The sequence below is a fragment of the Phyllobates terribilis genome, unplaced genomic scaffold (genome assembly GCF_046119375.1).
Source record: "Phyllobates terribilis strain yellow unplaced genomic scaffold, ASM4611937v1 Scaffold_3__8_contigs__length_932513732, whole genome shotgun sequence".
In the NCBI taxonomy this organism is placed as follows: Eukaryota; Metazoa; Chordata; class Amphibia; order Anura; family Dendrobatidae; genus Phyllobates; species Phyllobates terribilis.
Genome location: NW_027362763.1, coordinates 401,044,070 through 401,056,628, shown reverse-complemented (window position 1 = coordinate 401,056,628; position 12,559 = coordinate 401,044,070). Strand labels below are relative to the sequence as shown.

Here is a 12,559-nt window from a genome sequence, read left to right as displayed (position 1 = left end):
AAAATGTTAAGGATCCGAAGAGAGGAAGGAAGCTTTAATCTAAAAGCCATCGGATTGACAACCTCCAGAATCTCATACGGACCAATAAACTTTGGATCCAACTTTAAGTTTAATATTTTTAGATGACAAGTAAACCTTATCACCTGTCTTAAGGACAGGATACACCGAACGTGTTCTATTGGCCTTCCATTTTTGGTGAATCTGAGTGGCCCCAATATTCTTTTGAACCTCCCTCCAGACATCCCCAAGTGGCAACAGACAGGACATTGAGAATGAATCTTAGAAAATGCTCCAAACATCATAATTTCTTTCAGCAGATGAGAATTTTTAGAAAAAAATGCACATGGATGCAGGTTACTCAGAGTTTTGGACCCCTGCGATAAAACGGCCCCTACCCTGATCTCTGAAGCATACACCTCCACAATGAAAGATTCTTGGAGATTGGGCTGAATTAGAACAGGAACAGACATGAAAGACTCTTTTAATCCTTCCAAAGCCCTAATAGCACCCGGTGACCAAACATTGAGATCCGCCCCCTTACGTGTAAGGTCAATTAGAGGTTTAGCGATCTGGGAAAAATCCTTGAGGAATTTTCTATAATAGTTGGTGAATCCAAGAAAACAGTGCAATGCTTTAAGGTTATGAGGTTGAACCCAATCAATTAGGACAAGAGTGGAGGAGGTGTTGCATTGTATGTCAGGAAAATGTATATCTCCACAGAGATCCAAGCTTCAGAGAAGTGGTAGAGGTAGCTCTGCAGAAACTGGGTAAGAATACAAGGAGAAGAACAGAAAGGACACTATTGTAGGTGTTTACTACAGGCCACCTGGATAGACTGAAGATATGGATGAACTCTTTTTACATCAGAGGTCTCTGTTCTCAAAAAAGTACGAGTAGTAGTCTTCTCTCGCTGACAACTCTATATTTCAAAAGGTAGAAGAGAGAACAAGAAGATCAGCCATCTTGTACCTAATTCTTAACAACAAGGAGGAAATGGTTGAGGAAGTAAAGGTGCCTGGGAATTTAGGAGGCAGCAATCATGCTATCCTTGATTTTGGATTACAAGAGGAGGAAGACCTGCGAGGACTTTAAAGGGAAAGTGCAGCAATTTAAAAATTTGTTTTAATAATTATTGATTATGTAACCAATTATTTTTAATACAAAATTAAATGTACATATTAGTTTTTTTATTTATTAATTTTTCCATTAGCCTCTGGGGGCTGCCATTTTTATTTGTGGGGTGTGTAAGAAGCTAACCAGCACTCTTACACACCTCACTTATGGCAGCCCTGGCCATAAGAGACAGTAGTCAGTCACCGACTCTATGTCTTACATCAGAGGCCGCTCCTCCTGCCTCTAGCTGCGACCTGGGCACGCCTTCTGGGCTGTCCAGGTCGCAGTCATGGGAGGAGATCGTGGCCATCTTTGTGGAGCCCACAGTGTAAGCTGCGAGCTGTACATTCCCCTTGTCATCACACTCACTGCTCAGTCAGTGCATTGTGTGCCATGACAGGAGCTGCCGGGGAGAGATGGCTCCGAGAGTGGATGTCCTGGGTGAGTATCTGTGGCGGCAGGGTGCAATGATCTCAGCCTCTCAGCTGTTATCACCGCTCACCACCGACATCTTCAGAGCACACAGACACAGCGCTGCGATGGAGTGTGGAAGGTGAGTAGAAGTGTTTTTTTTTTTTTCTTTGCAATGAATATATGGGAGCATATACCCAGAATGGGGGCATATACCTACCCAGGATGGGGCCATATACCTACCCAGGATGGGAGCATATAACTACCCAGGATGGGGCCATATACAGTACAGACCAAAAGTTTGGACACACCTTCTCATTTAAAGATTTTTCTGTATTTTCATGACTTTGAAAATTGTACATTCACACTGAAGGCATCAAAACTATGAATTAACACATGTGGAATTATATACTTAACAAAAAAGTGTGAAACAACTGAAAATATGTCTTATATTCTAGGTTCTTCAAAGTAGCCACCTTTTGCTTTGATAACTGGTTTGCACACTCTTGGCATTACCCAGGATGGGGGCCATATTCCATATACCAGGATGGGGGTCATGTACCAGGATGGGGGCATATACCAAGATGGGGGGCATATACACGGATGGGGGGGCATATACTGTAGGGCGTATATGGAGCCATTATACTGTAGTGCAATATATGGCGCCATTATACTGTGGATCACTATCTGGGGCCATTACGCTGTGGTTCACTATATGGGGTCATTACGCTGTGGTTCACTATGTGAGGCCATTACGCTGTGGTTCACTATATGGGGTCATTACGCTGTGGTTCACTATATGGGGCCATTACGCTGTGGTTCACTATATGGGGTCATTACGCTGTGGTTCACTATATGGGGCCATTACGCTGTGGCTCACTATATGTGGCCATTACGCTGTGGTGCACTATATGGGGCCATTATACTGTGGGGCACTATATGACACCATTATGCTATGGTGCATTATATGGGATCATTATACTGTGGGGCACTATATGGAGCCATTATATTGCGAGGCACTATATGGGACCATTATACTGTAGGGCACTATATGGGGCCATTATACTGTGGGGCACAATATGGGACCAATATACTGTAGTGCACCTTATGGGGCCATTATACTGTGGGGCACCATATGGGGCCATTATACAGAGGGCTCAGCGACTCTGATGAGCGGTATAGTTACTGAGGTCACTGCTCATCACAGCCGCCAGGTCTCGTTGAGCACAAAGGGATCCGGAGTGCCTGCTGCTACAGCCTATGGAGCGTCGTTCTTTGAGCAAGGCTCCATAGCCTTTGGACGTTGGATTTGGGGATAGTCGTGGGAAAGCCATGGACTACATCTGACCTGATTGTTTTTTTTCCCTCAAAAATAAATTGATTAACCTGGGAAAGTATCAGGAAGTCTTTATTCAAATAACATTTATTTTTCTGTTTTTTTTCCAAGAGTGGGTTAGTAGTGGTGGTGTCTGATAGACGCCTCTTACTAGATAGGCGCCATTACTAACCACAGGGCTTGATGCAAGATGTAAATTTTCACAATTCACAGCTGTCATCAACCCCAACTATCATTACCCCGATTGCCACCACACCAGGGCAATCGGGAAGGACCAGGCAAAGCACAATCTAATGTGATGCGCCAATTCTAGGGCCGCTGCAAGCTGGTATTTTTAGGCTGGGAAGGGCCCAATAACCAGGGACCTTTGCAGCCTGATAACATCAGCTCACAGTTGTCTGCTTTACCTTGCCTGGTTATGAAAAATAGGGGGGGGCACATCTGTTTTTTTCATTTAAACACCCTTTAGTGCCACATAAAAGGCACTAAAGGGTGCAAGTTTATTTTATGTAGCATGTATTATTCTAAAATTCTATATCTACTGGACGTTTATTCTATTATACCCCTGCTCCCTTAGAAGTGAACAGAGCAAGGTTACACATTTCTAAGGGAGCAGTGGTATAATGTGTGACCCCACTCAGTCCACTTCTATGGGAGTAGTAATATGGTGGATGGAGCATGGGTCACACATTACACCACTGCTTCCATAGAAGTGGACAGAGTGGTGTCACCGGTAGCGTAGCTAGGGTTATGCTTTGGGATGGTGAAACTTCTGAGTAAGCCTCTAACAAGGTAACCCTGATTACAACTACGGTGGTGCACCTTCATAGTACATGTAGGAGAACCTCTACATGTAAAATACTCCATGTAGTATAATGCACACCCCATCGGCCTCTATATAATATAATGCACTTCTCATTGGACTCCATATAGTAGAATGCACTCCCAATCGGACTCCATACGGTGGAATGCACTCCCCATCGGACTCCATACAGTAGAATGCACTCCCCATCGGCCTCCATTCAGTAGAATTCACTCCCCATCATACTCCATACACTGGAATGCACTCCCCATCAAACTCCATATAGTAGAATTCACTCCCCATCAGACTCCATACAATAGAATGCACTCCCCATTGGACTCCATACAGTAGAATTCACTCCCCATCATACTCCATACAGTGAAATGCACTCCCCATCGGCCTGCATACAGTAGAATGCACTCCCCATCGGACTCCATACAGTGGAATGCACTCCCCATCAGACTCCATACAGTAGAATGCACTCCCCATCGGACTCCATACAGTAGAATGCACTCCCCATCGGACTCCATACAGTAGAATTCACTCCCCATCGGACTCCATACAGTAGAATGCACTCCCCATCAGACTCCATACAGTAGAATGCACTCCCCATTAGACTCTATACAGTAGAATTCACTCCCCATCAGCCTCCATACAGTGGAATTCACTCCCCATCAGCCTCCATACAGTAGAATTCACTCCCTATCGGACTCCATAATGTAGAATGCATTCCCCACTGGCCTCCATACAGTAGAATGCACTCCCATCGGCCTCCATACAGTAGAATGCGCTCCCATCGGCCTCCATACAGTAGAATGCACTCCCCATCGGCCTCAATACATTATAATGCACTCCCCATTGCCCGCCATACAATAGAATGCACTTCTCCTTGTTCTCCTGCTGCTCCGGTCTCTGTAGCAAGCGCCCGCACATCTCAGCACAGTGGGCTCCATGTAGTGACGTTATCGCACCCACTGTCAGTGTCTGCATCAGTGACATCAGATGCAGAGGGGAATTGATGCGAGCGTCACGCTCCCTCAATCAACATTGTTTCAACTGTATCAGCTACCAGTCGATACAGTTGAACTTGCGAGGACGGGCTGGGGACCCGGAGCTGGGCCCCTCCCCCACCCGGCTCACGGGCCCCACATCGGTTGCGTGGCAGTGCAGGGAGATCATGTCCCCCTGCTCTGCCGCAGAGTTTAACTGCATTGGCGCAAGTCAATACAGTTTACAGTAGAGTAGCTCTGCGTGGGCCCGAGGCAACCTCCCACTCTGCCCCCACTATTGGGTGTCACACATTACAGCACTGCTCCCATAGAAGTGGACGGAGTGGGGTCACATCTTACATACGTTAGATACTGCATATCTAATCCCATCCTGTGTGATACAGTGCTCTGAGATCAATATCTAATCCCATCATGTGATATACTACATTGAGCACTGTATCTAATTCCAGTGTATTACTTTAAGCGTATTGAATCACACACGTAATACACTCTGCGTTTCTAACCCCAGCTTATGATACAGCTAGCAGCACCATCTAACAGTATCTGCGCTGCCGGCCGTCCTTGACACTGTACTTGTCAGTATCACTAGCAGTCACCAACAAAATGGCGCTACACTGTGATCCTAAACTCCTTAAGAGGAGTGACGTCACACACATCCAGCCCACATTTACTGGAGTCCGTAATGTGGGCTAGTTGTACACTAGGTTTTCATGGCACATTTCAGCAGCTGCTCCCCCTAGTGTTTAAAAGTGGAAATACCAAACCTTTTAAAATTATTTTTCATATTTTACTTAATTAAAAACAAATGATAATATTTAAAAAAAAAATAAAACATTAATATTTTACATTTTTTTCAATTGTTTTTTTTATGGCACCTTCCCTTTAAAGTTGGACTTTAGAAAGGCAGTTTTTAATGGACTCAGAAAGAGGGTACAAAAAGTCCAATGGCTGGATACTCTAAAGGACAGAAATGTTCAAGAAGGATGGGAGATTTTGCTAAATGAAATTCTCACTGCACAATCAGTAACAATCCCAAAAAGAAGGAAGAATTGGAAGAATTTAAAGAGACCAGGATGAATGATCACAGAACTTAAACACTTGTTAAAAAGGAGAAAAGAAATGTACACTGCTCAGAAAAATAAAGGGAACACTCAAATAACACATCCTAGATTTGAATGAATGAAATATTCTCATTGAATACTTTGTTCTGTGCAAAGTTGAATGTGCTGACAACAAAATCACACAAAAATCATCAATGGAAATCAAATTTATTAACCAATGGAGGACTAGATTTGGAGTCAACCCCAAAATTAAAGTGGAAAAACACACTACAGGCTGATCCAACTTTGATGTAATGTCCTTAAAAAAAGTCAAAATGAGGCTCAGTATTGTGTGTGACCTCCACGTGCCATTCTCCTGATGAGGTTGCTTATGGTCTCCGGTGGGATCTCCTCCCAGACCTGGACTAAAGCATCCGCCAACTCCCGGACAGTCTGTGGTGCAACGTGACGTAGGTGGATGGAGCGAGACATGATGTCCCAGATGTTCTCAATCGGATTCAGGTCTGGGGAACGGGCGGGCCAGTCCATAGCTTCAATGCCTTCATCTTGCAGGAGCTGCTGACACACTCCAGCCACATGAGGTCTGGCATTGTCCTGCATTAAGAGGAACCCAGGGCCAACAGCACCAGCATATGGTCTCACAAGGGGTCTGAGGATCTCATCTCGGTACCTAATGGCAGTCAGGCTACCTTTGACGAGCATATGGAGGGCTGTGAGGCCCTCCAAAGAAATGCAACCCCACACCATTACTGATCCACTGCCAAACTGGTCATGCTGAAGGATGTTGCAGGCAGCAGATCGCTCTCCACGGCTTCTACAGACTCTGTCACGTCTGTAAAATGTGCTCAGTGTGAACCTGCTTTCATCTGTGAAGAGCACAGGGCGCCAGTGGCGACTTTGCCAATCCTGGTGTTCTGTGGCAAATGCAAAGCGTCCTGCACGGTGTTGGGCTGTGAGCACAACCCTCATCTGTGGACGTTGGGCCCTCATACCACCCTCATGGAGTCAGTTTCTAACCGTTTGGGCAGACACATGAACATTTGTGGCCTGCTGGAGGTCATTTTGCAAGGCTCTGGCAGTGCTCCTCCTGATCCTCTTTGCACAAAGGCGGAGGTAGCGGTCCTGCTGCTGGGTTGTTGCCCTCCTACGGCCCCCTCCACGTCTCCTGGTGTACTGGCCTGTCTCCTGGTAGTGCCCCCAGCCTCTGGACACTACACTGACAGACACAGCAAACCTTCTTGCCACAGCTCGCATTGATGTGCCATCCTGGATGAGCTGCACTACACTGAGCAACTTCTGTGGGTTGTAGAGTCCGTCTCATGCTACCACGAGTGTGAAAGCACAACCAACATTCAAAAGTGACCAAAACATCAGCCAGAAAGCATTGGTACTGAGATGTGGTCTGTGGACCCCACCTGCAGAACCACTCCTTTATTGAGGGTGTCTTGATAATTGCCAATAATTTCCATCTATTGTCTATTCCATTTGCACAACAGCATGTGAAATTGATTGTCAATCAGTGTTGCTTCCTAAGTGGACAGTTTGATTTCACAGAAGTTTGATTTGCTTGGAGTTATATTCTGTTGTTTAAGTGTTCCCTTTATTTTTTTGAGCAGTGTATATTAAATGGAAAGATGGGGGCATATCTAAAGAAGAATATAATGTTGTCTGCCGGTAATGCAGGGCAAGCGTTAGAAGAGCTAAAGCCAGTAATGAAGTGAGGCTTGCACGGGAGACCAAAAGCAATAAAAAAGGATATTGGGGGTATGTCAAAAGATGCTAAAGGATTTTTACAGGATGATAAGGGTGAAGTGGTCAAAAATGATGTTGAGAAGGCCGAACTTTTAAATTCCTATTAATCATATGCATCTATGTTCTCTAAGAAAGCAAATGTAACATCAACTGATCTTCACTGTGCTATTGAAGGAATAAAAGAATGCACACTATCTATAAACAGAGAACAGAGGGAACACTTAGCTAATTTACCTGAATTTAAATCTCCTGGTCCAGATGAATTACATCCTAGGGTACTGAAAGAGATAGCAGAGGAAATTGCAGAACAACTAGCTAGAATCCTGGAGAACAGAAGAAGCCCCAGAGGATTGGAGAAGGACAAATCTTGTCCCTATCTTCAAAAAATGAAAGAAGATGAAGCTAGGAAATTACAGGCCAGTGAGCCTTACTTCTATATCAGGAAAGATCTTTGAACAAATTATTAAACAGCATGTATGTAAGTACTTGGATAAGAATACAGTAATTAACCAGAGACTGCATGGGATTGTAGCAAACAAGTCATGCCAGACTAATCTAATTTCCTTCTATGATGGAATCACTGACTGGGTCGATCAGGGAAATGCGGTAGGTATAGTATATATTGACTTGAGCAAAGCATTTGATAAAGTATCTCATACTATCCTTTTTGAAAAAATGACCAAGTATTGGTTCGACAAGGCTACAGTTAGGTGGATTTATAACTGGTTCAGTGATTTTACTCAAAGAGTGGTAATAAATGGTTGCACATCCATTTGGAAGAGTGTTTCAAGTGGAGTACCAGAAGTCTCTGTCCTGGCCCTAGTGTTGTTCAACATTTTTATAAATGATCTAGATAAGGGAACTGAAGGTAAACTAATCAAATTTGCAGTCGATGCAAAGCTAGGAGGGATAGCTAACACTAGAGAAGACAGAAAGGATTCAGAAGGATCTAGATAAGCTTGAACCATGGTCAGCAACTAATAGAATTGTATTTAACAGGGAGAAATGCAAGATTCTACATCTGGGCAAGAAAAACGAAAATTACATCTACAGAATGGGAGGAATAGAACTAAGTAACAGCACGTGCGAAAAAGACTTGGATATACTAATAGATCACAGACTGCACATGAACCAACAGTGTGATGCAGGAGCAACAAAGGCAAACACAGTTCTGGGATGTATTCAGAGAGGCATTGAGTCTAGATCACGTGAAGTAATTATCCCTCATCTGGAATACTGTGTCCAGTACTGGGCACCACATTTTAAAAAAGACATTGAAAAACTGGAGCAAGTTCAGAGAAGAACTACCAGGATGGTGAGCGGACTGAAAACTATGTCCTACAGTTAAAGGATCTGGAAATGTTTAGCTTTCAAAAAAGAAGGCTAAGAGGAGACTTAATAGCTTTCTACAAATATCTGAAGGGATGTCACAGTGTAGAGGAATCATCCTTATTCTCAAGTGCACATGGAAACATGAGAAGCAATGGAATGAATGTAAAAGGGAAAAAATACAGATTAGATATTAGAAAAAACTTTTTGACAGTGAGGGTGATCAATGAGTGGAACAGGCTGCCACAAGAGGTGATAAGGTCTCTTCAATGGAAGTCTTCAAACAAAGGTTGAACAGACATCTGTTCGAGATGGTTTAGTGAATCCAGCATTGAGCAGGGGGTTGGACACGATGACCCTGGAGGTCCCTTCTAACTCTAATATTCTATGATTCTATGGCCTGTACCTTTCCAGGATCCATCTTAAGCACTTCGGACTTCGGCTGACAAGATAAACCCCAAAATAGAAATTTCCTGAACAGAAAAAACACATTTCTCTAATTTAGCAAACAAGGAGTTCTCCCTCCACCCTTGGAAAAAAAACACGGACATGTTCCCAGTGAGAGTCAAAATTGGGTGAGAAAATTAAAATATCATCCAGGTAAATCACAACAAGTCTTCCAATGCAATCAGAGAAAATATCATTCATAACATTTTGAAAAACAGCAAGTGCATTGGATAACCCAAATGTCATGACAATATACTCAAATAAACCCTAAGACGTTAAAACCGCAGTTTTCCACTCATCACCCTTTTGGATTCATATAAAATTGTAAGTCCCACTAGGATCAAGTTTAGAAAACCACTTAGCCCCCCATAAGCTGATTATACAGTATATGTCGTGGATGAGTGGAAGTGGGAATGTATTCTTATTTCTTAACAGTAATTTTGGTTAGTTCTCAGAAATCAAGGCAAACAATGAGACTAGTGATGAGCGAATATGTTCAAAATCCAATCTCAAAAGTTAAATTCGGCATGAATGTAGCGCATTCGGATTCGTGATCGGAAAGGCGACCATTTTTACTTAAATTCGGGAAAATCGGTAACGTTTGGCGAATAAGTGTGGGAACGTGATTGCGGGGCAACTACAGCGTTTTTAACAGTTTGGCTAGCATAGTGCTTGTGTATGATGAGTGAGGGGATGTGTTAGATGAGCGGAGGGGCTGGTGAGAGCTCAGAAGAGGTCAGATCAGCGGCGCACTTGTAATCTTTTTTTTTTCCTGTAACTTTAAGTGAGGAAAGCATGGCTAGCAAATCAGAGCGCTGGAAGCATTCACACTGTCCAGACACAAGGGCTTCTGCCATTGGCTACTGAAATCACATGTCCTTGCTATATAAAGAGTGGCCATGTTCCCTCAGCGCCATTTTATGCTGCTGCTCAGTGTGCTCCTGTTTAATGAGAGATATTAGCTAGATAGATGGGCGCTTGTTTGAAAGTCAGATAGTGTAGATAAGTCCTCTGCTGTGTACCTGTGAAATCGACCTTGCAGAACATTTTTTTTTCTTGCGCAATTACTGAGATTTAGACAGAAACAGCAGGGTCCATGGCATAGAACTGTGTTGTGCACTGCTTGTATTGTGCTCCATGCGCGAGTATCCCTTCAATCTATTTTTTCACTTGATAATGTGATGAAGCAAGCAAGCCCTTGTAGCCACCTTTTGATTTTTGTGGTTGAAATTCAGCTGTATGCAGACTCTGCAGAGCTTCTCAGTGCAGAGCACAAAAAACTTTTTTTTTAATTTGCTAACGTGATAGTGCAAGCTTAGTAGCCCACTTTGTCATTTTTGGTCGTTGAATTCAGCTGTATGCACAGTAAAAAAAATATATTTTTTTCTGTTGCTAGGCAGAGTCCTAAAAATATTTTTTTCTGTGACAAACATGATACACTCTGCTATAAGCGAATAAGCCAACTACTACTTTAGTGGCGTTGAACTTCAGCTGTTTTCAGAGTAAAAAAATATTTTTTTTCTGTTGCTAGCCAGACTACAAAAAGTATTTTTATATGTCGCAAATGTGATACACTCTGATATAAGCCACCTAGTCCTTTAGCGGTGGTGAAATTCAGCTGCATGCAGAGCTTGTGCAGAGTAAAGCTCTTAAACTAAGAACCTCATGTTCAGTTTTGTAAGTTTTCGCCTCACGGCATTAGATCAGTTTATGATTTTTGGATGCGAGGTCCATGTCTTTTTCTGCAGTTATAGTTAAGAAGATGTCTTTGCCATCAATATCATGGGCACACTGGGGAAATGGGGCATGCCAAGTAACAGCTGTAGCCGACGCCACACCATGTACCTTATTTAACAATATTTTCCTGGTATATCATTTAATTTCAGCTCCAGTAATTGTAGATCTCATACTGAAAGCAGACACTGTTATCCAGGCAATATAAATTTCTATTGAAATTTGTACATTTATTAGAAATAAACATAAACACATATGAAGCCTGGTTTGGATAGGTAAGAAAGGGTGATAGTTAAAACAAAAAATAAATAAAAAACAGTTATTTGTATTCATTCTACCATAGATGAAAAAGCAAATAAATGAGGGAATCATGGACACATCTATTTTTTTTTAATTTGGGATTTATTTTTCATACCTTTAACATGAGTAGGAAACACCACATTGAAGAGAACACAATACCAGACAGCTGTGATAAAAGTGGGTGCCTCTTTCAGATTTTGCCTTTTCCTTTGACCAGTCATGTCTAAATAATCATTATCACATTCACAGATATTAAAGCCAAATGAATTTGACATCATGATACAAATATCCCAAAGATCGAGCAAATCAATTATAATGACAAACCTTGACAAGAAAGGTCCTTACTATACATTGAGTTTTAAAGATCGAAAACCATCAGCTATGCTTAAATATCTAAATCTGGAAGGGAACATTTCAGCAAGTGAAATTGTGAAAGAATTCAGACATCTTATTAAGCAAGCGATTGGCAAACCAGGTGAGTTCTATGTGAAATATTCATTTATATTCACCGGTCATCATATATTCCACTATACATATATGTGAATGTCTTTGTATAAATATGTGTCTAATTTTTTAGCATGAGGAAAATGCTAACCATTTCTGCTGGACGCTTTTAATCAAGCTAATATCAATTCTGTTATAAAAAGAATCTGAAGCTGCTTCATCTGAAGAGGGAATCCTCACAGTAACATCTCTTCTAGCTCTATCAGTTCTGCTGCACTGTTGGGGCTCGCTTACACTTGCATATAAATTGGACGAGGGCAATCAAAAAATTGGATTGCACTCTGACCAATGTTATTCAATGATGCAGTGCAGATCTCCGTATTTTTTCATCTGTATTTGGCCTGAGAAAAAAAATTGCAACATGCTCAGATTTCACTCTGAAATCGGACAATGAAAGGAAAAAATCACATGCCATATGGACCATCAGCATGGCATCCGATTATTACGGATACATTACAATTCTGTAGCATTAGAAACTGTAAATGGTCCTGTAAGTGATTAATCTCTGCTGATTAAAAAAACGGATTGCGCACAGGCAGCAAACGGATGACAAGTGAGAAAAAATTGTACCAATCTCCTGGATGAGAATGGGACCAATTATTTATATGTAGGGCGAGCGAACTTTCAACCTCAGTTGCTCCTTGTTTGGGCTAGCAGTGGGAGCAAGTGTGGGCATCCACCATCTTAGCCACACATACTTATATATCTTTCAATTCACCGGACTCTTGGATCAAAGATATTAAACTTGTGGTTGAAAGGT

At 42.4% G+C, this 12,559-nt stretch overlaps 1 protein-coding gene across 2 annotated transcripts in view; it reads left to right on the top strand.

Moving 5' to 3' along the window:
* LOC141258140 (cyclic GMP-AMP synthase-like) overlaps nt 1-12,559 on the top strand; it is a 145,216-nt gene that overhangs the window by 113,191 nt on the left and 19,466 nt on the right. For both annotated transcript variants that reach the window (XM_073673147.1, XM_073673145.1), the window contains exon 2: nt 11,545-11,770. In XM_073673147.1, the coding sequence (XP_073529248.1) occupies nt 11,545-11,770 (226 nt within the window). The remainder of the gene's footprint in view (nt 1-11,544; nt 11,771-12,559) is intronic.